Here is a 21744-nt window from a genome sequence, read left to right as displayed (position 1 = left end):
ATGTCCTAGATGAAGTCATAAGGGGGTGGGGACAGAGGGGAATCCTACACCATCACCCAGCTACCATCCTTCTGTTCAGCTGCTTCTGGTCAGGATGCTCACATGGACCATGACAGAACAATGCACATGCCACAGGGGTGCACAAATGTAACCCATTTCTCAGGGAAGAGGCTTTAACATTGGAGCATAAGGCGCACCCCCTTCCTGCTCTCCAGTTCGTATGAAACTCTCCAGACTTGTGAGTTTTGAGTGTGGTTTTTCTTCTAAGCCCTTTGTCTTCTCCCAAGATCAGGGAAAAAAATAAAACCTGGAGTAGTTATTTATTGAATGCTTAACTTTACTATTTTTTTTAAAGAATGAGCTATGCAGTTTAGCTAGCACATAGAAGTACTATTAGAAGTATTTATTAAATAAATGCACTGGTTTTATTATGAAATAATGACAGCAAAGATACTGTTAAAATGGATCTTGTGTTGCGCACAATATTATTTTTACCTGTTCACGTCTCTCTAAAATGGAGGGGGGAATTAAAGGCTGAAGTGGGAGATAGATATCCTACTGCTTTGTAAATGAAAAGAAAGATTTTATCTGTAGGTCTTAGAAATAGAATTAAGCAGCAACCTGATGTTACAATACAGATGCAAAATAAATTCATGTTTCTAGAGAAAAATCTTGTGAAATTAACATGGCACCTTGGTATACAGTTATTACAAGGCAGTTAATATGGCATAATTTTAAGGACCACCAGGAAATTTGGCCTGCAGCACAGAGGAATTATAATAGCCTGATATGGTAAGCTTTGAAATGAAATAACTTCATCTGAATACTTAACAGCAATAGAAAGCATTTGAAAGATTGAAATGCAAGAGTAATAACGTCACTGGAAATGTTTAACATGTATTTCACTGTTCATTCAGAAAGAAAATATTTCAGGTAAGAATTTCAATTTTTCACTAGATTTCCAGTTGAGTAGAAATTGGAAAAACATCTCTGAAGGTAATGTCTAGGCTATTCTATGAATCTAGTCCTTTGCTTTTATTGCATATACCTGTAAAAAAATGGCAGAACTAAAGCTGGTCCCAAACAAACAAATAGCAAATAATTTACCCTAAAAGTATGGAGTTTTTATTATTTACCAAATACACTGAAAACAGTGTTTTGGGGTTGACTTTGGAAAAAAGCAGAGTTTAATTTTTTGGTTCAACAACTGAATCAAATAATCAATTATTCACACAACCCAGCCATTTGAACACCCACTTAAATCCTAAAATAGGAGCTTGCCATTGACAGCAAATAGTTGGGATGAACTTCTCACAGGGGTTAGTCTCCTTCCCAGGGAATATTGATTTCTGTTATTTGGTTTTTATATTTGAAAAGATGAAAAATTGTTTCCAGCTTGAAACTAACTCTGCAGGAACAAGCTTTTATTAAAGGAATTTTTTCAGTGCTAATATTTCTTTACCAACTATTGCTTCATTTTCTGAAATATATTTCTAGGAGGCAATGTCAAAAGTACAATTAAATGGTGCAGGACTGAGTCCTAATTGATGGTGACAATAATTAAAAGCTTTTTTTTTTTTTTTTGCTTTCACCCCTCATTATTCTGTTTGGAAACAGACTGTCCTAAAATATATTGAGTGTCCTGCTGTCACTATTTAGACAAGCATTTGTCAGTAGGTTCTTAATATACTCTAATATTTTCAGCAGGCTTTTAATAGAACATCTTTCTCTCTCATTATATTTAACTCTAATCTTTAATGTAGGGTCTTGCATCTCTTTTCATGCTTCTCTTTTTATTAACTTTCCAGATATATTCAGAAATCCCCTAATTTGTATCCAGAAATGACTTATGTCTTGAAGCATTAAAATGTACATTTAAAAACACTGAAGATAATGTAGGAAACTGATAAAATACTATTAAAAGTTCTTGGTTTAAATATACGTGATTTGAAAAATATGAATCTTTAAATGAGCTATTTTTAAAAAAGGAAGAAATGGTCTTGAAAATTCCATCTCTTTTTTTGTTCTTCTTTTAGGAATTAAAAGTCTAAAAGATTTAAAAAAAAAAAAAAAAAAAGGCATGTCCAAAGCCAGGTAGAGAGTGCAGTGAGTTTTCATCAGAATGCTGAGCCTTTCAGAATGGCAAAAAAAAATTAAACGTCTATTTTTTTGGAACCAAGGTCTAATATTTAGCACCACGTTGTTATAAAGGAACTTAATTGAGGTGGTCAGAATCAAAAAGAAGACTGATGTTCATGATGACTTACTAACATGGTAGCTGGTAGTTGTAGCTGGCTCCTTCATCCTTGGGTTAATGTCCTCTTCATGTGACAGAGGGGGATTAGTCAGTTCGTGACAGCTCCTGACTTCATTATAGCAATAAAAGAATGGCCAGCAATTGTGTTCATGTCTGAAACAAAGTGGAGAAGGTTTGCATAGCTGGATTTTGGCTTGAATTTGCAATGGTAACTGGGATTGCATGGCAAACAGCTGGGTGTCTGAGAGTGTTGCAGATTCTGAGTCTTGTATGGGTTGATTTCAAAACTAAACAAGTAATTTGTGCCTGTTAGGAGCATGGTTAAGTGGATGCCTTAGAATACTTGTTGCTTTTCTCTTACGGCCATGGCTGTTCTTAATACTTCTCCCTTTCCTTTATTTTTTTTTAAAGGCCTGGTATGGGATGTTTGATCTCATGCCAGGTAGTCTAGCGGGAATACTCTGTTTGGTTATGCAAGAAGGATGGATTTGATCCCTAACTCCTGTTACCATGCTCTTAGGAATACACGGTTACAAAAATAAAAGCATTAGCCTGCAGCCATAGTGCTGTGTGCTGTGCTCTTGTCAGATCTCACGTGTTCAGCAAGGTCAGCCCTGCTCAGGACTCATAGAGTTGAGGGTGCTGTAGGGGTGTCGAAAAGAGCCACAGAATAAAAGAATGTGCGTGAAACACTGTCCTTGGCTGTGCTGTACTCCAGGGAGTTTCTACTCTCTTGTTGTCTATTTTTTGTTACCTTTTTTCCCTCATATGTACCATTATTTCATACACTTTTTTTTTTTTTTTTTTTTAAGTCAACAAGGCAATTACCATGAGTATGCAGAACTGTGTGGATGCAATGCTAAGAATGGCTTTTTGGAATTCATAGCTAAGAGTCTTCCCGGCAACACTTAGGACGGAGATCTTTGCAGTCCAGCCTTCCTTCACAGACCAGTTAAAGGTGCATCAATATGATATGCTAGTTCACTGCAGCTGTACAGAAAGGTACCATTTTAACCTATGATAGTAATACACAGCTCATTTGATACTCATGCGTGCGCTGAAGAAGTTGTGTTATTATTGTTAATCGTGTTTTTTTCCAGCACTGCCTGAGAACCAGGCACAGCCTGAGCCCTACGTGAAACACTGCAGCTTGTTGTGCCCTGGAGAACTTACAGTCTGATGGGCAGTGCAGGCACAGGATGTCAGGCGGCCTCTGGCACTCGTGAAGAATAAGCAACGTGATGCTGGCGAGTGATGTTTAAAGCTGTGAGTCCAGCGCTGAGGAGGAGGCTTGTATGATAAGGAAGAAAGTGTAGAACCAGAAGGGTTTGAGGAGGGGACTTTGATAAGAGTGGCAGAGAAGGCAAAGGGGGACAGATACAGTGCTTCTGTCAACTTCAGGCTCTAGTTTGTTCCACTCCACTGCATCTTACCCCAAAGCCCCATTACTAGGGGAAGAGGAAGGCCACATGTTTGGGGGGAAGTGTGTGGGAAAAGCGTCTCCACAAATCTGAGTCAGAAGAAAGCTTGTGCAGAAGGACAGGTGGCTGTAGTTGGCCCTTATTTTATCTCCCTGCAATAAGAACACCTCAGAGGTAATACAGATATTGTTATACTTAGAGCATCTATACCTCTAGCGGGGGGGGGAAAAGTACTTAGCATATTACTTTTGTCTCCCAAAAGGCAGAACATTGTTTAGTTAGTCTAGTTTCAACATCCCATGAGCATATACTGATCATTAGCGTGCACTCAGAGGCGGTGCTAATTGTCACCAGACACAGAACAAGGGACAGATGTTCAAGGAGGATCCTGCCTGTTCTCCTAAGGCAATGCTACAAGCAAAACATTAGAGTCAGACCTGAAGCAAAACCTGAAGTCCAAACACTTCCAAATGTTAGGTGAGCTCAACCCTACGTCCAACTGCAATAGCAAAATATTCCTCAAATCTGAAAAACTGCAAAATGAGAGGGATGTCTGGAGTAAGATCTGATCTGTTTTCTGGCCCTCTCCTGACCTTGTGCAAAAGCAACTCAGCCAGCTCTGCCTGAATGTTTGACAAATGCTATTCAACAGACTACAAGAAATTTCCAGCATCTTCAAAATATATAACTACAGCAGCACTCTGTATTCTCCTCACCTTCACTTTTTACATTTTCCCTTCAGGTTCTGAGTTTTATGTTATTAAATTTTGGTGGGAAACATTATAATAAATAATAAGTAGTAACATTTTCCATCCTAAAGATATCAAAGATGGAAAAATATTATTGTTTCCATTTTTCTAGTGAGGAAAGTGAGGCACTAATTATTTGCCCAAGGTGACTTTGCTCAGTAAAAGATACTGCAGCAAGAGAAAGAGCAAATTAATTTAATGTTTTGAAGGTTGGGTTTGTTGGTTTGCCTTTTTTTTTACTTCAGAAAAAGCACTCTGGTGGGAAAATGCAGTTTTAGAAAAGTGAAAATGAGTTAAAATATAATGTGAATCTAAAAGGGTTGGCTTTTGCACATGAATTTGTGGCTGTGACACAACAACAGATGAGTGATCAGTTTGTGTATAGATAATTGCAATGAGTCTAGCCTACAGGAAAAAAATGTCTTTACGCAAGAGTTCTGGACAGGGTGGAAGCGCTTGAATATTGCGGTGATGGAAAAGCTAACAGACAGAATAAGCACTCTAGACAGCTAGCCAGAGAGTGGCATGCAAAAGCACAGAAAACCTGACATGCCCTGAGCTGCTCTGGATCAGCCAGTTGCTCACAGTGAGGATTCTGCCAGCAACTGACAGCAAAGCAGAGTGTGCAGAGCCTCCATGCAGCCCGCAAGAAGACCTGTGGAAACACCTGGCTTCATTTATTCAGTGGGCCAAAGGCAAAAGCAGGTTCTGACTGGGGGGGTCCAGGTCACTATCTTGCCACTGCAGAACAAAGTCACTGAAAGTGGCAGTGCCACCATGCATAAACAGGATCTCTCTGCAGCCCCCCCAACTAGTGTTTCCCATTGGTATCGACTTGGACAATGTCTCTGAGAAAGCCAGAAGGCATTTTCCAAACCAGCAGTTAGTGCATTTCCTAACTGCAAAGCCTCTGCCACGCTGTCACGCATGACTTGGCACACCACAAGGTGCTGCTTTTTGCACCCTATGAAAAATGTCTTACTGCACGGGAAGCAGGACTTCCGACTAAATCTTCCTGTACCTGGGCAACATTGGGTAGTAGTCCTCCTTTTGTTAGGAGAGAAAAATACTGTGCGTGATTTTGTTTTTGTTGGATGGAACTTGCCAATGCAAAGCAGCAGCAGGGCAAGCTTGACGGCCCCAGGCACCAGTCAGCTCCCCGAGAGCAGCCCTTACTTAAGTAAGAGGATCCTGTCCTCAGGACCACTGAAAATGAGCCAGTTAAAGGTTATGAAATGTAGGCAGTAAACATTGTTCTGGAGAGAGAAGAAATGGTGTCCATTATTCCACTGGCTGGGAATGGTGTTGCTTGGTCTCCACCAGCCAGTTGCGTGGGCTGAGACATGCAGCCGGCCGGAGACTGGTGCCTCTGCGGCTGAATTAAACACTGTGTTACGCAGCTGCTCTCCTGATTTGCCTCCAGGCTCTTTCTGTGCTGTTATTAACACCTATTTGTGCCCGGTTAGATAGGCCTTGTCTGCACAGGAAAGACGTTTGATATATGACAAGGTTACACAGGAGTTCACTACAATTTACAGCCTCTCACCTGCTACCAGGGTCTTCCTGGTGCTTTGCCCAGTCCACGGCTACCCTGCTATCGCCTCTCGTGTGGGGCTCGCTGTATCCCTGCTGCTCCATCACCTCTCTGCCTGCCTGGCCTAAGATTCAGTGTCTTCCCTTTCTCTCTCTGTGTTAGCTCTCTTTTTGCCTTTTAATGATGGATTTTGCAAACCTGCTGGCTCCTCTTCCTCAGGGTGGCTGGGAGGGGGACATAGGAAGGGGCTGCGTCAGTCTGCCGTCACCTCTTGCTTTCTCTTGAATTTTATAAATGCATTGAACTGGATTTTTACCCAAGCAGCAGAAAGCATTTGGAAGGCCTTCCGTCAGCAGTATATAAATAAAAATGGATCAGAATAGATTGGATTGTTGCTTCTTACATCCACTTCCCTATTTTGTTTTTGACAGGTCCTGACACCCACACACACACTCCTTGCTCAGACTCAGCTGGATCTGCTTTTTTGTCTGCTTTGAGTTTTGGCAGGATACTCCATTCCTCATAACCTTCTTCCCTTACAGAGTTTGAGTAGCTCTTACCCTGGTCCTTAGCTCTTAGGCCTTGTGCTCTTATGCTCTCCATACCGATGGGTCTTAGCAGGCCCATCACAGGGGCAAGCACTGCACCCTCCTGCAGGCTCTGAAATGGGGAAGCCACTGCTGCTGACTCCTGATTTCCTTTGCAACTCCACCAGGTCTAACATCGCTCCCCCACTTCAGTCCACGCTTCCCACTGCAAAGGAGTGGAACCGAGCGAAGAATCTGCAACAGGTAATTTATGTAATAGATTTACCTTTTTCTGCCTTGAGTTGAATATGCATGAGCAGGTCCTGATGTCTTCAAGTGCATTCACTGTTTAAAGAGGCTTGTCTCATTTTTTTCCTTGTGGACTGTTTTTAATGCTACGTATCAATCACAAATGTTCCCTGTGTGCATTCAAAAACTGGTATTTGCTATTCAAATAACAGTAAGTTGTAACTGTTTACATAAGTCTTGATAAATTGTTTCTGATCCTAAAGTGGATGGGCATGCAAATACCTCTGTCATGTGTAGCACACAGCCCTTTAAAATGTGGTTTTAATATTTAGGGATGCACTCTTGAAATTCACTTTTCATGAGCATTTGTGCCGGAAGAACTTGGTTGCTGGAATGTGTGCATAAAGGGGAGCATAGAAGTGACACAAGAGCAAACTAGTAGAACGTACATTAAAAGAGAAAAATCACTATTTTACAAAGCCAATTTTTAAATTGCCCAACTCTAAACACAAGCACTGGAAAGGAAACAAGCAAGTGTATGAGTCAGAGATTCCCCCTTTTGCTTGCCATGCTCTGTACCAGACACGTGGAAGCAGAAAAGCAGCCAGACACAGAAGCAGAGCTGAACGTGGCAACAGAAGACCAACATCTGTGGGATTTTCTCTCAAACCGTGACTCTGCAACACGTGGGCAGGGACCAGGCCGAGAGCTGTCCCAACACCCCCTTCTCTTCACGGTGCAGTACTGCTCACAGAACCACAGTGCTCCAGCGGGGCAGCCATCTGTAGAGGCGTGCTGGAAGGTCATCACACCTCCCTCACGAGGCACCCAGCAATGCTCCGAGGAGCCTCAGTGGGGTCCGTGCCTGGCTGTGTCCTGTGACGGGGCAGACAGACCGCCAGCTCCAGCTGCCCGCCAGCTCCAGCTGCCCGCCATCCCAGGCTGGCAGGCCACCTGGGGCCCAGGCCAGCAAAGAGGCTGAGGCACAAGGGAGGGCAGCAGTGCCGGGGAGAGGTTCAGGCGGGGCAGACGGCACACCGCCTGGCCCGGCAGGGGCAGGGAAGAGGGCAGGCAGCCGCAAGCCCACAACATGGCCGACGCTCCCCGCCGTCGGAGAACGCCTCACGCCCCGCGCCCCACCCTCTACCGCGCGCATGCGCAGCCCCGCCCCCGGCTCGGGCCAGGGGCGGGCAGGTAGGCAGATACAGGGGCGCCTTAACCGGGCGGAAGTGACGGACAACTAGGGGCGGAAGCGGTGTAGGGCGCCGCTTCCTGCTCGGCGCCGAGGCGTGGCTGGCTCGCGGCAGGTGAGGGGCGCGCGGCGCGGCAGGGAGCGCGCGCTGGGCGGGGCCGGGCCCTCCCCCCCCCCCCCCGCCCCCCCCCCTCCCCCGTCGCCGCCGCGGCTCTGTGCCGGGCGCCCGGGGCGGGACACCGGGGACACCGGGGACACCGGGGTTCGGCGGGGCTGGCGGAGGGCGCCGAGGAGGGGCCGGGCGCGGGGGGTGTCCCCGCGGCGACAGCGTGGAGAGGAACAGCTTTGGCCGGACTCGGCGGCGAGGAGCCGGGGCTCGGGCAGAGTTCCCTCCGGCTGGGCCTGCGCGGGGCCCCGTGAGCGTCCGTGAGGAGCTGCCGCGGGGTCTGCGGCCTGTCGCCCAGCGGTGAAACGCTTCTGGCGGCCGCAGGCTCTGTCCGTCGGGGAGCCCGTCAGGTCTTGGGAAGAAGAGCTTGGTAATGTGAAATGAGAGTCGTACAATACCTGTTTGGGCGGGATAGCAGGTTTAGAAAAGTCTTTTGTTACGTTTCGTGTGCGGCTCTTCAGCGCTGAGCCGTGCAGTAGGTGGAAAAACCAGGCAGGCAGCACGGAGCCTGGAAATCTCAAGTTGGTGATGACGCGTGGGACACTTGGACTCAACGTAGTCCTTCGGGGATTGGGAAGGGCGATGACTTCTGTCCGTGTAGGTTAGGTACCCTGTAGGGATAGACAGCTAGATGCTGCAGCCTGAAGGGAGTCACGAGAAAGCGAAAAGTGTTCAAGATAGAGAGTTCGAGGATTCTGGGATGTGAGTTACATCATTTTTCCTCAAAGTTAGCTAATGGCTTGTAATAGAGTTGTGAGGGGTTTGTACTATTCCAAGTACTGATTGGTTACTGTTAACTATCAACTCACTTCAAAGAACACCACAGACTATAAAAAACGTAACTTCTAGTCCTTCAGTGCATCAACACAGTTTCCTACCTGGAGTACTGGCAAATCAGTTTTAATAGGGATTGTCCTTAAGTTGCACAAGGGCATGTTCATCACTCCCAAGCTGGTAGCTGTGGTGTTGTAATGATTTGTCAAATAAAAATGCGGTGTCAGTGTTTGCAAGTGAACCCAAATGCTGTTGTGATAAATGCATTTATTGTATTAATTTTTTCTGTGTTCAAAATAAAGAATGAGTATGCCAACAGTAAAAAGACCACAGGGCTACTAGACCTAGCTGTACACATGAAGAAAGGCTGCTGATGGACATAGTGATCATTGTGAATCCACACCCAGCAGTGATGATGATTGTTAGTATTATTTTAGTAATCCACAGAAGTCCTGTTGTGGTGAGGTTTTCCCCCCTCTTTTTTTTTTTTTTTTTTTTTTTTTAAATTGCGTGGCTCAAATGTTGAGCGGTCGGACTGTGCTCGCTTCTACAGTGCAGCTTCCAATGATGAGTGTGGGATAGTGCTGCCTGTGGTTGTGGCATTTCACGTGATTCAGGCAAATGTCAGCTAGGAGTTTGCTTGAGATGACCTATTTATTTCATTTAGGTTGCGTGGCGGGTGTTGCTGGCAGTGATTTGCAGACTGGATTGACCTATCCTGTAGTAGACGAGGTAGAAACTAAAACTGTCCCTATTTCTTGCCAGTTCTCTGAAATACAGAGCCTTCCCTGAGCGATGAAAGGAAGTGGAGCGGATAGTGCTGCTCTTGCCAGAGGCAAGGGCTGGAAGCAAAGTGACTTTGGCATGTCCTTGTAGAGGCTTTCTGTGTTTCAGTTGTCCAGGGAATCAGAGGTGCTCCACTCAACTGTCCCTTGCTTAGACGTTCTTTTAGGAAGGTTAGCTAGGGGCTGATAAGTTCTCCTGATATTTGATTATGTTTGTCTTGTCTGAGTAGTAAAGCTGCGATGTAAAGGCTGCCTGATACACCTCTGTATTCCTGGGATGCTTTGGCTGGGGGGAAACGGCCACACCTCCAAAGAGCCCTCAGGCAGAAAAATGCCTGAGGCGCTCCTGGAGCAGCACAGGCTGCTAGTCTTAGCATCTGCCCTTCTTCTATCACTCTGGATATTTAAAATGAGTTTTAAATCTTAATTCCTTCAGATAAAAAGTGCTGTTCTCTCAACTCAGGAGTTAATTGGCAAGAAAACTGAAAGCAGATAATCCCTGGGAACGACTCTGCAGTCTAGCTTCTGGGTTCTGGTAATACCAGGTAACTGTAGTCACTGCACGCTCAACCTGACCAGTAAAATAGAAGGGTAGAAATTGAGGGCTGGGGAAGAATAGTACTGAGATAAGCCTGAAAGCAAGGCAGATTTTTTTAATATTTTTTTTTAGATTAAAGGTAGTGTACAGAGGAAGAAGAGGATGGTGTCTGAAATTGTGATGTTTCTTGTGGCTGTGGTGTATGAGCTTGAAGGGAATAATTTTTATCACTCAAAAAGCAATTTCTATAGCTAATGAGCTCTGCTTAGACCCCTTCACAAGATAACCTTTGCCAGAAAATAGTCCATCCAGCAGTTTGTTTAGTTGGTTACTGATTCCCCAGGTGTCATTCTTTTGACCCAGCTTGTTGTCAGCTCCTGTCATCCAGGCCACCCTGTAGGGATATTCCTTCTAGCAAATGTGAACAGGCTTGAAGACACTTCCTTATAGTCAGTGAGTTCCCCTCTTGTCATCTTGCAGAAATGCAAGCATTTCCTTTGCTTTTGAATGTATAAAACAGGCAGGAACTGCTTTTGTTGCCAGTTTGATTTGGTTGTTGCCTTCATTAAATATCTCGGGATCTATTGTAACACAGTGCCTGTGGGGTATGGGTGCTGTAAAACTCCAGAACTTTGGAGCAGAGGGTACTGAATGTGGAGGTGAAAAACAGGACATTGCTAGTTAGGGTTTGTGGTAGTGAGATGTGGCAATGCTTAGATCTGCAGCTAAGGTTGCTCTGCAGGAGACTGAAGCTGATTTTGCATCAGAAAATTGGAGGGAAAAATTAACTGGATTTATTTTTTTTTTTTTTTTTTTTTTTTTTTTTTTTTTTAGGAAGGTGCTATGTTTTTGGAAGCATGTATTTGTTGCCGTGGTCTGATAGCAAGATTGAGCAGCTCCTCATTTTTCTGAACCAAATGTTCTGCAGGAAGCTCTACAGCAGTGTTACAGATAGCCTGCTTTTGAAACTCCAGTATTTAAGAGAACTTACTGCAGGGAAATGGCCCTCCAAGGGACTTTTGGCATAGCCAGTGGCTTCTGTGTACTTCAGGCACACAAACCCAAAGTACCTCCACTTAGGAAATCGAATGAAGAGCTGTGTCTGGATGTTTGGGCTGGGATTCTCAGTGTTACTTTTGATGTCTGTATTGTAGGTGTAGCTAAGCTATTTGCTTTGGCTTCTTTTATAATAAATAGTGAGAAGAAAGGAAGGCAGACAATTAGCACAGTGCTTTTTGGTCAGTTGTAGACGGTTGACTTAGATCAATTGTTCATTAGAGCGCCTGATTGCCTCCATTAATGAAGAGAGCCAAAGGTGACAGTTGCAGAGTGGGTTATCTGATTAACTTTAGATATCAACATCTGTCTGTCAAAATGAGCTTTATGTATCCAGCTGAGGGAAATCAATTTCAGCCTGTGCTTAGAGGACAGGGCTTTCTCAGCAAGATGATGCAGCCTGCAGCTTGGTGCCTCATGGCAGTGAGGGCTGCTGACTGCTTTGCAAGGCAGAGCTCTGCGTTGAGAGGAAAGATTGTCTTGAAGACAGTACTGGCTTAGAGGCCATCTTAGCTCTTGTGGAACTGAGAGGATTGAAGTGCGCCTCGAAATTCTTTTAAGTCTCTACCTTTCAGATTTTCCTTGAAAAATAATGTAATAGCATTCTGTCTTCTGGAGAGTTGATATCATTTGATTTTATGTGATTCATCTTTAAATGTCAGGTATTTCACAATTTGCCAGGGAGTTGCTATATGCTGTTGTAAAGCTGGGCTCCGAGATCTCAAATTGTGATCCTTTCTCTTTAGCCTAGGTGGAATAGGGCAGTGTAGTATGTGACAAACCAACAAATCTAAGTGGCTCTGAGTAGTTTTTAGGGAAAGGGAGGGTCTCCATTTGAGAATGATCACTGAGTCTGTTGATGTATTGGTTCAGGCCCACGCTTATTTGATCCAAGAGACAATGCTGCTGGTGAGAACCCAAATTCTCCAATTCATGTGCATTAGTTACCTGTCAATAATGTCTTTTCCTTAATGTCGTATTGCTCATAGATTTCATCTGTCTTTAATAGCTACAGTAGCTACTGTTTCTTTAAAAACATTGTGTCTGAGCCAAAGGTGTTAACAGGCTCTGGCTTCTTGAGAAAGGGCTGCCTTAAATACTGGGCTCACGCTTTCAAAAATAGATTTTTGACAGGCCAGTGCTTTTCCTTTGGTAGCTCTGAGTGCTCAGGAAGGACCACATACAGGTAGCCTTTTATTCCAGAAACAGCAGGATGGGACAAACACATAAGTAGCAACAGGTGTTTGGTGGTCTCTGACACAGCCTGTGTCCTAGGGAGACATGTTCCTATCAGGCACCCAGTTTACAGAACCTGTGTCAATAGGCTGCTCTTTTGTTGCAAAGCAGCCTATTTATTGTGTTCCCTCTGCAACGTAGGGAATTAACTGAAGAAAAAAAAGTTTTGGGGTTTTGGATGCACACTTCATACCAGAGTCTCTCTTGCTGTTTCCAAAAGTGAGTATCTTCATAGCATTACCTTAATACCTTTTTCTAGTACAATGACTAAACGGCTGTCAGTGATATGTAGATTCACCTACCAAAAATGCACCTAGCACTCTAGCTGACATGACATCGTGGTACAACACAATGTTCTTGTGGTACCCGGTTGTGTGAGGTACTGCATATGTGGTAACTGCCAGTAATTCCACACTGTTTGGATATGGAGAACTGAGTGGTGTTATATCACTGGGTAGTTAGTGGCTGCTTACCAGTGCAGCAGAAAAAGCTTTTCCTTTTCCCACAGCTGCTGGAACAGATGAGGTGAGACTGCTTCAATGATGGAATGCACTCCTGCCCTTTCCAAGCAGAATATCAGCCCACAAGGCCACGATGTGCAGTGTGTGAAATGCAGTGCAAGCCCCCGAGTCCTGCTGAGTATCAGGTCAGACTCCTCAGTGCTCTGGTGTTTCTGCAGGGCTGTGGTATGATGTGGGAGGCTGACTCCTTTTGAAAAGATCTTGGCTCTTCAAGCAGTCCCATATCAATGAGCAACTTTTGGAAGTATTGGCATGTAGCAGGAGATGCCTTGTAGGATTCATTTTCTACATGGACTTTATTTTTGTTGTTCTTCTGAGGTAATGCTGTTCTGTAAGGACAGGCTGAAGGTATGAGGTTGATGAGATTGAGTAAGTATCTCTCTTTCTAAAGCTGGAGCAGAGGAGCAGAAATAGCTTTTACAGCTGTGGCTAGGTTAACTTTGTGATGTAGATGTGGCCATGATGTATTCCTGCTGCTCTGAGGGGGAGGGAGAGCAACAGCTTCTAAAGCTTCTCACTTTCCTGCACCCCTTGCCAGTCTCTGTGCCTGGGGAGCTCCAGCTGCCCAGTTTAATTTGCTCATTGAGAGTGGGCAGGGTGGGACAGCTGGAATGGAGAGCTCTCTTGCTCCAGAAATGGTACTGGGAGGTAAAATCCTAACCGATGCCAGGCCCTCCAAAGATGGAGAAACCCCACTCTTCATAGCTTTGTCTAAAGTAGCTACTGCAGGTCTTGAGACCCAAAGCAGTAATGTCTACAACAGAGTTTGAGGATGCTGCTAGAAGAGACGTCTAGTAACATGAGCACTCTGGTGGAGTACAGCCTGCTATGGGGCCTAATTATGGTCTTATTAATGCTTTCTTTCATCACTGCCTTCCAGCCTTCAGATGGTGATTAGACCTATTTATAGGGGCAGAGTTCCTTAATATTCAGCACAGTGCACCTCTTGCCAATCAAATCAGTACCATCTGCATCTTTGATTGCTGCTTAATAACACTGTAGAACATGGTTAATTAAAAAATATAAATAGACTTTTCATCCTCTTAACTTATCAAAGTGCTTCTCTCCTCCTCCCTTCCCCTCCTTGCCCCCCCAAAAAAGGTAAAGTTGGCTTAGCACAGGGACTGTGGTGAACCTCTCATCTCATTGCTGGAAATACATCCTGCTCTCCTACCCAGGATAGTTACCTCTTGTGTGCTCTGCTGGAGGACTAAATTTCAACCTCTTCAGTGAATGTCAACACAGGGCAGAATGATCATTTGCTGCATAAAATAGGACTTACATCTAGGCTCTTGTGCTGCATTTACCACCAGAGTGTAAGCAACTTCTAGCTTTCATTTCAGTTGCGTGTTTACATCTGTGTGAGGGCATGTGCACACACTGCCTTATGCTGGCCCTTAACAGGAAGAACATACGCAATGACATGTTTTGCTTTTCCAGCATTTTAAGTCTCTTTTTTAAATACAGTTCCCTGGCTTTGCAGCTGGTAAACTCATAGGAGTGTGCTTTATTTGTGGAGGGCAAGGTGATACAATTATCTTTTTTTATTTTTTCCTTGCAGGAGTTAGTTCTGATGTTTTGTTGGAATGGCCTCTAGGCAAGCTTGTAGTACAACCAAGGTATGACTTGAATATGCCAGCAGATTTGATCATGATTTGAAATTTTGTGGGAAGCCTGTGTGGAAAGTAGAGAATGAGAATGATGTAGTAGTATATTAAGTATAGTACAGTACTACAGAGTACCATAGTTAAGTGTACAGTAGTAGAAGTTTGTGATGAGACACACAGCAGACATTGTAGCAGCTGCGAGCTTTGTGAGCTCTAAAAGCCACATTTGAGTATTGCGAGCAATGTGCTGATGTAGTACGCTAGGCTGGAGCAGAGGAAAGTGAGAGTAACGGAGGTCTGTTATTGTCAGCCAGGATGGGACGATCTTTGTGCAGGTAAACATGATAGAAAGTACTATGTGTAAGAAATTACTGTCAGTGAGGAATTTGAGATGACTTCTCGCTATGAACCAAGTCATGGATGTGACTTTCCTCTATCAGAGGGGACAGCACCTTGTGATAAGCTATGCCCAAAGCTTGTCTCTACTCCATCGTTTGAGTGTGTTTAATCTTAACCTGTAGTTCATTTGTGACTTCGTCTGTTCCCACTGTGGAACCACCCTGGTGGTGGTGGTGTAGTGGTATGTGGTAAGGGATATGCAGACTTGTGTTTTACTGCATATTGCTGATCTCTGCATCCTTGCAGGTGGCTACAACGCATTGATCTTTTATTAGGGTCCTACAAAGGAGAGACATAGGGCTGGAGATAGTCAGTCACTTCTTGTTGGAGAGGTTACTGCATGTGGGAATTAAAGGCCTTTCGTTCATTCTGCCTGTCCAATGCAGTGACAGAAGCAGCAGCACAGTAATTGCTGAAGCAGCCCTTGTATCTTTGAAGGATACACACTGATTTTTTTCAAGGTATTTAAGCCCTCTTCTCCTCTGAAGCCCCTTTCTGTAGTCCCTTGAAGCATGTTAAGGAAGCAAGTATTGTTGGTGGCTTGCTTTATTCTCCCTTTATTTTCATAGCAAAGCATGTATTTGGTAAGTGCTTCTATATAGCTTTACAGTCTCTGCCTGTGTTGAGGGCAGCCAAATTATTTTCTTGTATTGCCTTTGTTTACATTTCCTTGAAAAATTAAGGTATTTTAAGGTTGTGGGGTCTTTTTGTTTGTAGATAATCATCTCAGTGATCAGTCCTCCATAGAGCAATATCTTCTAAAGGACTTAAAGGAGTGTTGCTTCTTTTATTCTGTTTGCTCCATAACAAGTTCTCTTGGGCTTAGCCTTGACATAAGGAGTTTTATTCTTGGGTCCAGGGGGAAGTAACCCAAGAGGTGAGCAAAATAGGTGGAGTGTTTCTCTACCTACCCAGAGCAGTGAATTGTATACTTCCTTCTCTAGGTTCGGAGCTGCAAATCTCTATGTAGCCATCAGAGTACTAGACTTGCCTGTGATGATTGAACAGTATGACCAGTTGCTGGTTCCAGATACCTGAAAGCCCTGGAGTGCTCAGCCTGTATCTATCCTGGTGTAAGCCTTTTGGAAAGGTGAGACAGTCTGGTGGAGGCTGATGTTGCGTTTCCCACTGCTGTTGTTTCGCTCAGCTTTTGCTAGTGTGGATGTTGGAACTGAGAAGGAGAGAGCAGCTTTGGGTGCAGAGGGGTAGCCATCAGTCCTGACAAGCTTTGTACCAGCTTGCTTGAGGTTAAGGCATAGACAGCTTAAGGCAAAAGTGTGAATCTGAGCAGTTGCTAGCTCTCGTCAGAACTTCTAAATCAGGATATAGCACTTGTAAGCAGGTGGTGCAGTGAGAAATCAACCTTTTTCTCTTTGTTTGCAATTTAATAAGGCAAATGAGGTTATTATATAACACCAGAGCACATTTGTGTTGATCATGAAGGTTGACATAGAAAAAATAATTGAATAAATTGTGGCTGGAGCCCCCAGATGTTCCAACTCTTTTCCAGAGCCTCTTTGATCACAAAAAAAGCGCTGTGTTGCTGTTTCTTCTGCCTTGTGTGACCCACAGGTGGTCATACCACTAATGATTAAATCTCTTGGGTGATCTGACATCTGCTTTTCTGAATCATACTTGCTTTGGGGTTTTATGTGCCCATTTCTCACTGTAGCATCTGAGTGTTTCCTGTCGGCTGTCTTAATTCCAGGATGCTGTACTTTCTGCTGAAACACACCAGCTCCCTCTTTAAGATTCAGGAGTCATACTGGAACCAGTTTGTTGCTTTGCTGAAAGTAGCTTCCATGTGTAAGATATGAACAGTTTATTTGCACCTTTGGTGTCTATGTTACATAAAGGCTTGGCATCCATTGGGCAGGGTGGGAGAGTTGAGATATTTCTAATCTGCAGCACTTTGTTTTTATGTAATGCCTAATTCTGATAATGGAGCATGGCAAGGAAATGTGCTGCTTCCTTCTCAGTGCACTGGAGGTTGAGATAAAGGAAGAGTCAGTCTTGCTGAGTGACATTCAGTCTTTGCTTTCCTTCCTGACTTTTGGGAATATTTTGAATTTTTCCTTTTAAAATCTTCCTTGTTCCTGCAGTCCCTGTCTGTTGTGGGAAGCAATTCTGCTTTTATTCTAAGCATATGGTCAGGCCTTTACTCAAAGTGTTTGTAAAACTGGCTTGTTTCTCCAGTTAGTTTGGTCACAAAAGGTAATAAATGGCAGCTGTAGCATGCAATTTTGCCTGAGTCTAGTCATTTAGAAGGCTGTTGCTGTTTTTCCTCTTTATTGCTATAAATCTTTAATTTGTTACCTTGCACAGAAAGAATTGTCTCTTGTATCTGTCTCTGACAGCAGTTCCCACAGAGTCTACCACAATTCTCTAACATGTTTTTTTTAGGAAAGGTGAGAATCTGGAGCTCATGTGAGAGGCTGCACTGAGAAGCTGTGAAGCTGAAGTTTACTGACAGCTGAACTGTGACAGTGCAAGCAGGAGCACCTGGGGCTTTTCCTGCTTTGCCCTACTACTGTGTGCTCCTCCCTTTGCAAGGGCAGTGGGTCCTGAAGAACAGTCTGTAGCTTTTGAGTGTGAGGAAAGAAACAGTTTGGTAGTAGCTGGGGGAGTGCTGCTTCTGAGTGTGAGTATCTGTCAGTCAGCAGCTAAACTGAGCTTTGCTTTAGAAAGGTCACAAAGAGAATTAGGATTGGTGAGAGTCTCGGAAATCATACTGGGGCTGTATAATCTCATCTGGCCTCTAGAGGTGAAAAGCTTGGCCTTCTCATCCTGTGGGGCAGGATTACCATTACATGGTAATGGTTTTGATAGTGAAGCAAGTTTAAAAAGTCCCCTTCTTGCCCCTGCTTCGCACTCTGTTTTATGACTGGGCAATTACAGCTGTTTATCTGGCTGTGGTAAATTGGGTCATTGAACTGATCTGAGTTAAAAATAGGCATACCAACCATCAGCAGCACTGATGCAGCAAAAGAGTTGTGACCAGTGGCGGGGAGGATTGTAAACTTGTTTTGCTGCCAGAGCCAGAGTATCTCATAACTGCGCACTTGCTGTGTTATCTGGTTGCTTTGTTCCGCATTGTCAGTCCAATAGTAGATTTGAAAGCAAAAGGGTTCAAGCTTGGTTGTGGTCGGCAGTTCAAAAAATGCCATCTCAAAATTAGCTGTACTTCTCTCAGATTAACTTGTATGCTTTACAACGATAAATAATAATTTCCTGCCTGCTGAATAGGCCCAGTGAAGAAGACTAATCAGTGTGCAAACATTGCTGCTAAAGAGTGTGGATGCAGAGTCTGGTTGCCAGTGATGCATGAAGTGAAACAGAATAGGTCTAGGCTTCCTGCAGCAGAGCCAGGTCTTCTGATGGCTGGGCTTGATTTTGCAAATTTGCAAATCTGCGGAAAGGCTCATAGGTTTCCTCCTTCTTTTACCTCCCATATGATTCATTATTAAACACTCTGCTACCCCCCCAAAAAACCAACCACAACCAACCCACCCCCCAAAAAAACCCCAACCAAAACAACAGCCACATCACACTTACAGAAATTCTTTCCTAACCTGCTGTGGTAGGATCAGAAAGGACAAATCTGGAGAGGGTGGATGGTGTTTCTTAAATGTACAGGACTGGCTACAGGCAAGTCTAATCTGATATCTTTTCATTTTGTGAAACAAGATAGGGAATTTAAAGAATATGTGAAGACACCTAATTTTCACCTATTAAACAGTTGTTTTATGCTGTAACTCTCTCTTCAGGCTCTTGTTTTGTGAATTCCTCCGGTATAGGCTGTGTTTCTATGTTATTTTCAGCCTGCTCTGCTGTACAGGCTGGAATACAGTTTGCACACAGCAGTGGTTCCTGGACTAGCTCCTGCAGACCTCCAGGTACCATGGAGGTAATGTGTTGTGTCCCAAGATATCTCTGTCTGTTTCAAATAACTTACTTTTTTTATCCTCCTGTGTTTTGCTTCTCTTCAGCTTAATGAGTATTTTCTTATATGGATGTACGGCACTCTGCATGATGAAACCCTGTAATAAGCAGCTGTAGACTGTTTTTTTACAGTCTGAATGAGCAAGACACATGGAGAAAATGAGTTTGAAGGGAGTTGTGTAGGCCTAGCAGAGTTTGGGTTAGAAAACTGTATGGATACTCTACTCTGTCCATTAATCAGGCTATCCTAACAGTAACATATTTGTGAATTTACAATTTCTAATGTGCTCAGAGAAATTGATTTCTTCTCTATACCCTCCTCTGTGTCCCAGGAACTTTTTTGTTATTTTTGTGAGCAAAAACATGGAAGGCAGACTATTTGGGAATTGCTGAGGGAGAGGTGAGCAAGGCTGGCAGGATGGAAACATGGGCGATGTATAGCCTTCTCCTGGCTGAACTATGGAGCAGTGGTATTGGCCCAGCTGCATCCAGGAGTATGCATACTGCTCTGGTGCATGTGTTGAACACAACTGAAAGATTTCAGTGACCATTTAGGTTTTATATGTGAAAGGATCCTAAAATAAGGAGGCTTCTTTCAAGACAGTTACTAAGGAAAAATCCAGTCTCCAGAAGCAATGAGCAGCTCCTGGGAGTCTCAGAATGGAAGAACTCTCATTAACCTACTTGGAGCAAGGGCGTGTGTGCACATGCATGCCCTGTAATGTCATAGCTGCTGTTCTTGGAAGGAAGCTGTGGTTGTGTTGCTTGGAGCATAAGTGTAAGGTGAAATACTGCATTTTGCTAATAGGGTTGAATGACCTGAAATATATCCATCTGGAATATGAAGATGGAAGGAAGAGACAGGGTGATTTCTGATAAGTCTTATCGCCACCCTGAACTGACTTTGCTCCAAAGTGTGGTCTTTGTTTTCAGCACAGTACTGAGCAGACATTTGTTATGTATCATGCTAAAATAAAATTATGGTTCCCAAGAGCATTCAGATAAGCAAGAGACTCCCACCTCACTGTAGCTGCCTTGGATTTATTAAAAATCCAATATGTCAACCTTACTACTTGTGCCTTTCTCCTCAGCTCACCGATTTCCATTGCAAACGCTTTCCTAAAGTAATGAGGGGAGCAGAGAGTGGAAGTCCCTGAATAAAAGCTGTGATAAAATGGAAGTGTGTTTACTGTAATGACTTATTTGCTCTTTTCTTTAGGCACAATGGCTACAGTAGCCCAGAAGCACTTTTTGGAAGGGCAGACATACTCAGTCCCACTGATACAACCGGACTTACGCAGGGAGGAGGCTGTTCAGCAAGTGGCAGATGCACTTCAGTATCTGCAAAAGGTGTCTGGTGATATCTTCAACAGGTATGGTGCTGTCACATGGGGGTTGGGGGCTTAGCATTCAGCACTAGGAAACAGAGTGTGGTGATATGGTTGCAGCAGTGAAAGGGCATTGCATTGGCAAGCAATGGAGGTTCAGAAAAGGGATAAAGAAGGATCAGATGCACTTCAGTAAAAGTTTATTGGATTCAGGTCTGTCAAAGTTAAGTGTAATGAAATGGCTACAGTTAGCCTAGAGGTTGTTTGTTGTTAATTTTTTATTCAGGGGCAGACTCCCACAAATTGCATTACTGCTTCTGCTGCAGTTATCCTTTATTCCTTCCTGCTCATGTTTTAAATGGGAGACTTTCTTATTTAGACTCTCTTGAAGATATATCTTTTTGAGTCATTGTAATTGAAGCAGTGGAGTAGAAAATGTCTCTTTGTTCTGATCTCTGGGACTTAGAAACAGTTCTCTTTGGGCTTCTGGTGTTTTGCACTTCTTTTTTTTTCGTATGTTGGGAGGGCTGAGCACATGAGAGTGTCTGTTCTTCTCGCCACAGTCTCATAATCCATCTAAACTGATCTCTTCAGGGATTTGACCCACACTTGCCACCTCTTGCATATGGTCATCTTTAGGATTGGATCTGTAAGACTACCTATATAGCAAATCAGAGAGATTCTTGTGTTTGCCTGCAAATGATGGTAGAGAGAGTGGTGCCTTTTTTCATCTGATGCCATCTTTGATATCTCAGTACCCTGAGATGTTGTGTCATATCATTGGTATAGAAACAGATCAGCATTTATCTTCTCATAGCCTGATTAGCAAAAGCACTTGCTTTGGCTTCAGTTGGGATCATGACTACTTAGGCTGATTTATTATGGTGTGAGCAGGACCATAGCATTCTTTCTTCTTTTGAGTTTTTTGGTTTTTTTAAAGGAAGATTGAAGTTCTTCAATTTTTGATAGTGATACTTTGAAGGGCAGCCTCTGGGGAAAGGGTAGTCACTAAGGCTGAGCTCAGGTCACTGAGGGAAATAAAGGCTTTTCATTGGAATAGTCTTTACTTGGGCAAGGGCTCCTGGGCAAGGGCTGTGTGTAGGCTGGATCAGGTTGAACACAAGGTCTCATTCTTTTGTGCACTTCTCAGTATGGGAATCCTTTATGATATAAGGCTGGGACACTTTCTAGAGCTGCCAGAAACATGTGGAAGGCACCTCTCAGACTTCGGACTGGTTGGCAGTGCTGTCCCTTTCTCTGGGGCAAATAAAGCTATTGATAAAACAGGAATGGTTCTTTCTCTGTCTGTTGGGTTTTTTTTTTTTCTTTTTTCTTTTTTTTTTTTTTCCTCCTACTCACTGCTCTCTAACACAGTACCCTGTAATTTCCCCGGGGAGACAAGTCTGCTGTTTTGTATGCAAGTCACTCCTGAGTCCTGAACAGTGACTGTGATGCTGTTCCCT

The 21744-nt window shown here is 43.8% G+C and overlaps 1 protein-coding gene across 8 annotated transcripts in view; it reads left to right on the top strand.

The window, feature by feature from the left end:
- The first annotated feature begins 7919 nt into the window (after window positions 1–7919).
- WASHC1 (WASH complex subunit 1) overlaps window positions 7920–21744 on the top strand; it is a 45404-nt gene continuing 31579 nt past the window's right edge. The window contains exons 1-2 of one of the 8 annotated variants that reach the window (XM_030040145.2): window positions 7920–8044; window positions 20173–20326. In XM_030040145.2, coding sequence (XP_029896005.1) covers window positions 20178–20326 — 149 coding nt within the window. In that variant the 5' untranslated portion in view covers window positions 7920–8044; window positions 20173–20177. Of the gene's footprint in view, window positions 8045–8159; window positions 8466–8701; window positions 8798–12682; window positions 12704–12992; window positions 13131–16080; window positions 16102–16705; window positions 16818–20172; window positions 20327–21744 lie in introns of those variants that run through there. The other 7 variants (XM_030040146.2, XM_030040147.2, XM_030040149.2 and 4 more) reach the window with 7 other exon arrangements.

The sequence above is a fragment of the Aquila chrysaetos genome, chromosome 17 (assembly GCF_900496995.4).
Source record: "Aquila chrysaetos chrysaetos chromosome 17, bAquChr1.4, whole genome shotgun sequence".
Classification (NCBI taxonomy): domain Eukaryota; kingdom Metazoa; phylum Chordata; class Aves; order Accipitriformes; family Accipitridae; genus Aquila; species Aquila chrysaetos.
The sequence above is the reverse complement of the archived record's forward strand: the minus strand, read 5'-3'. Positions and strand labels throughout refer to the sequence as shown.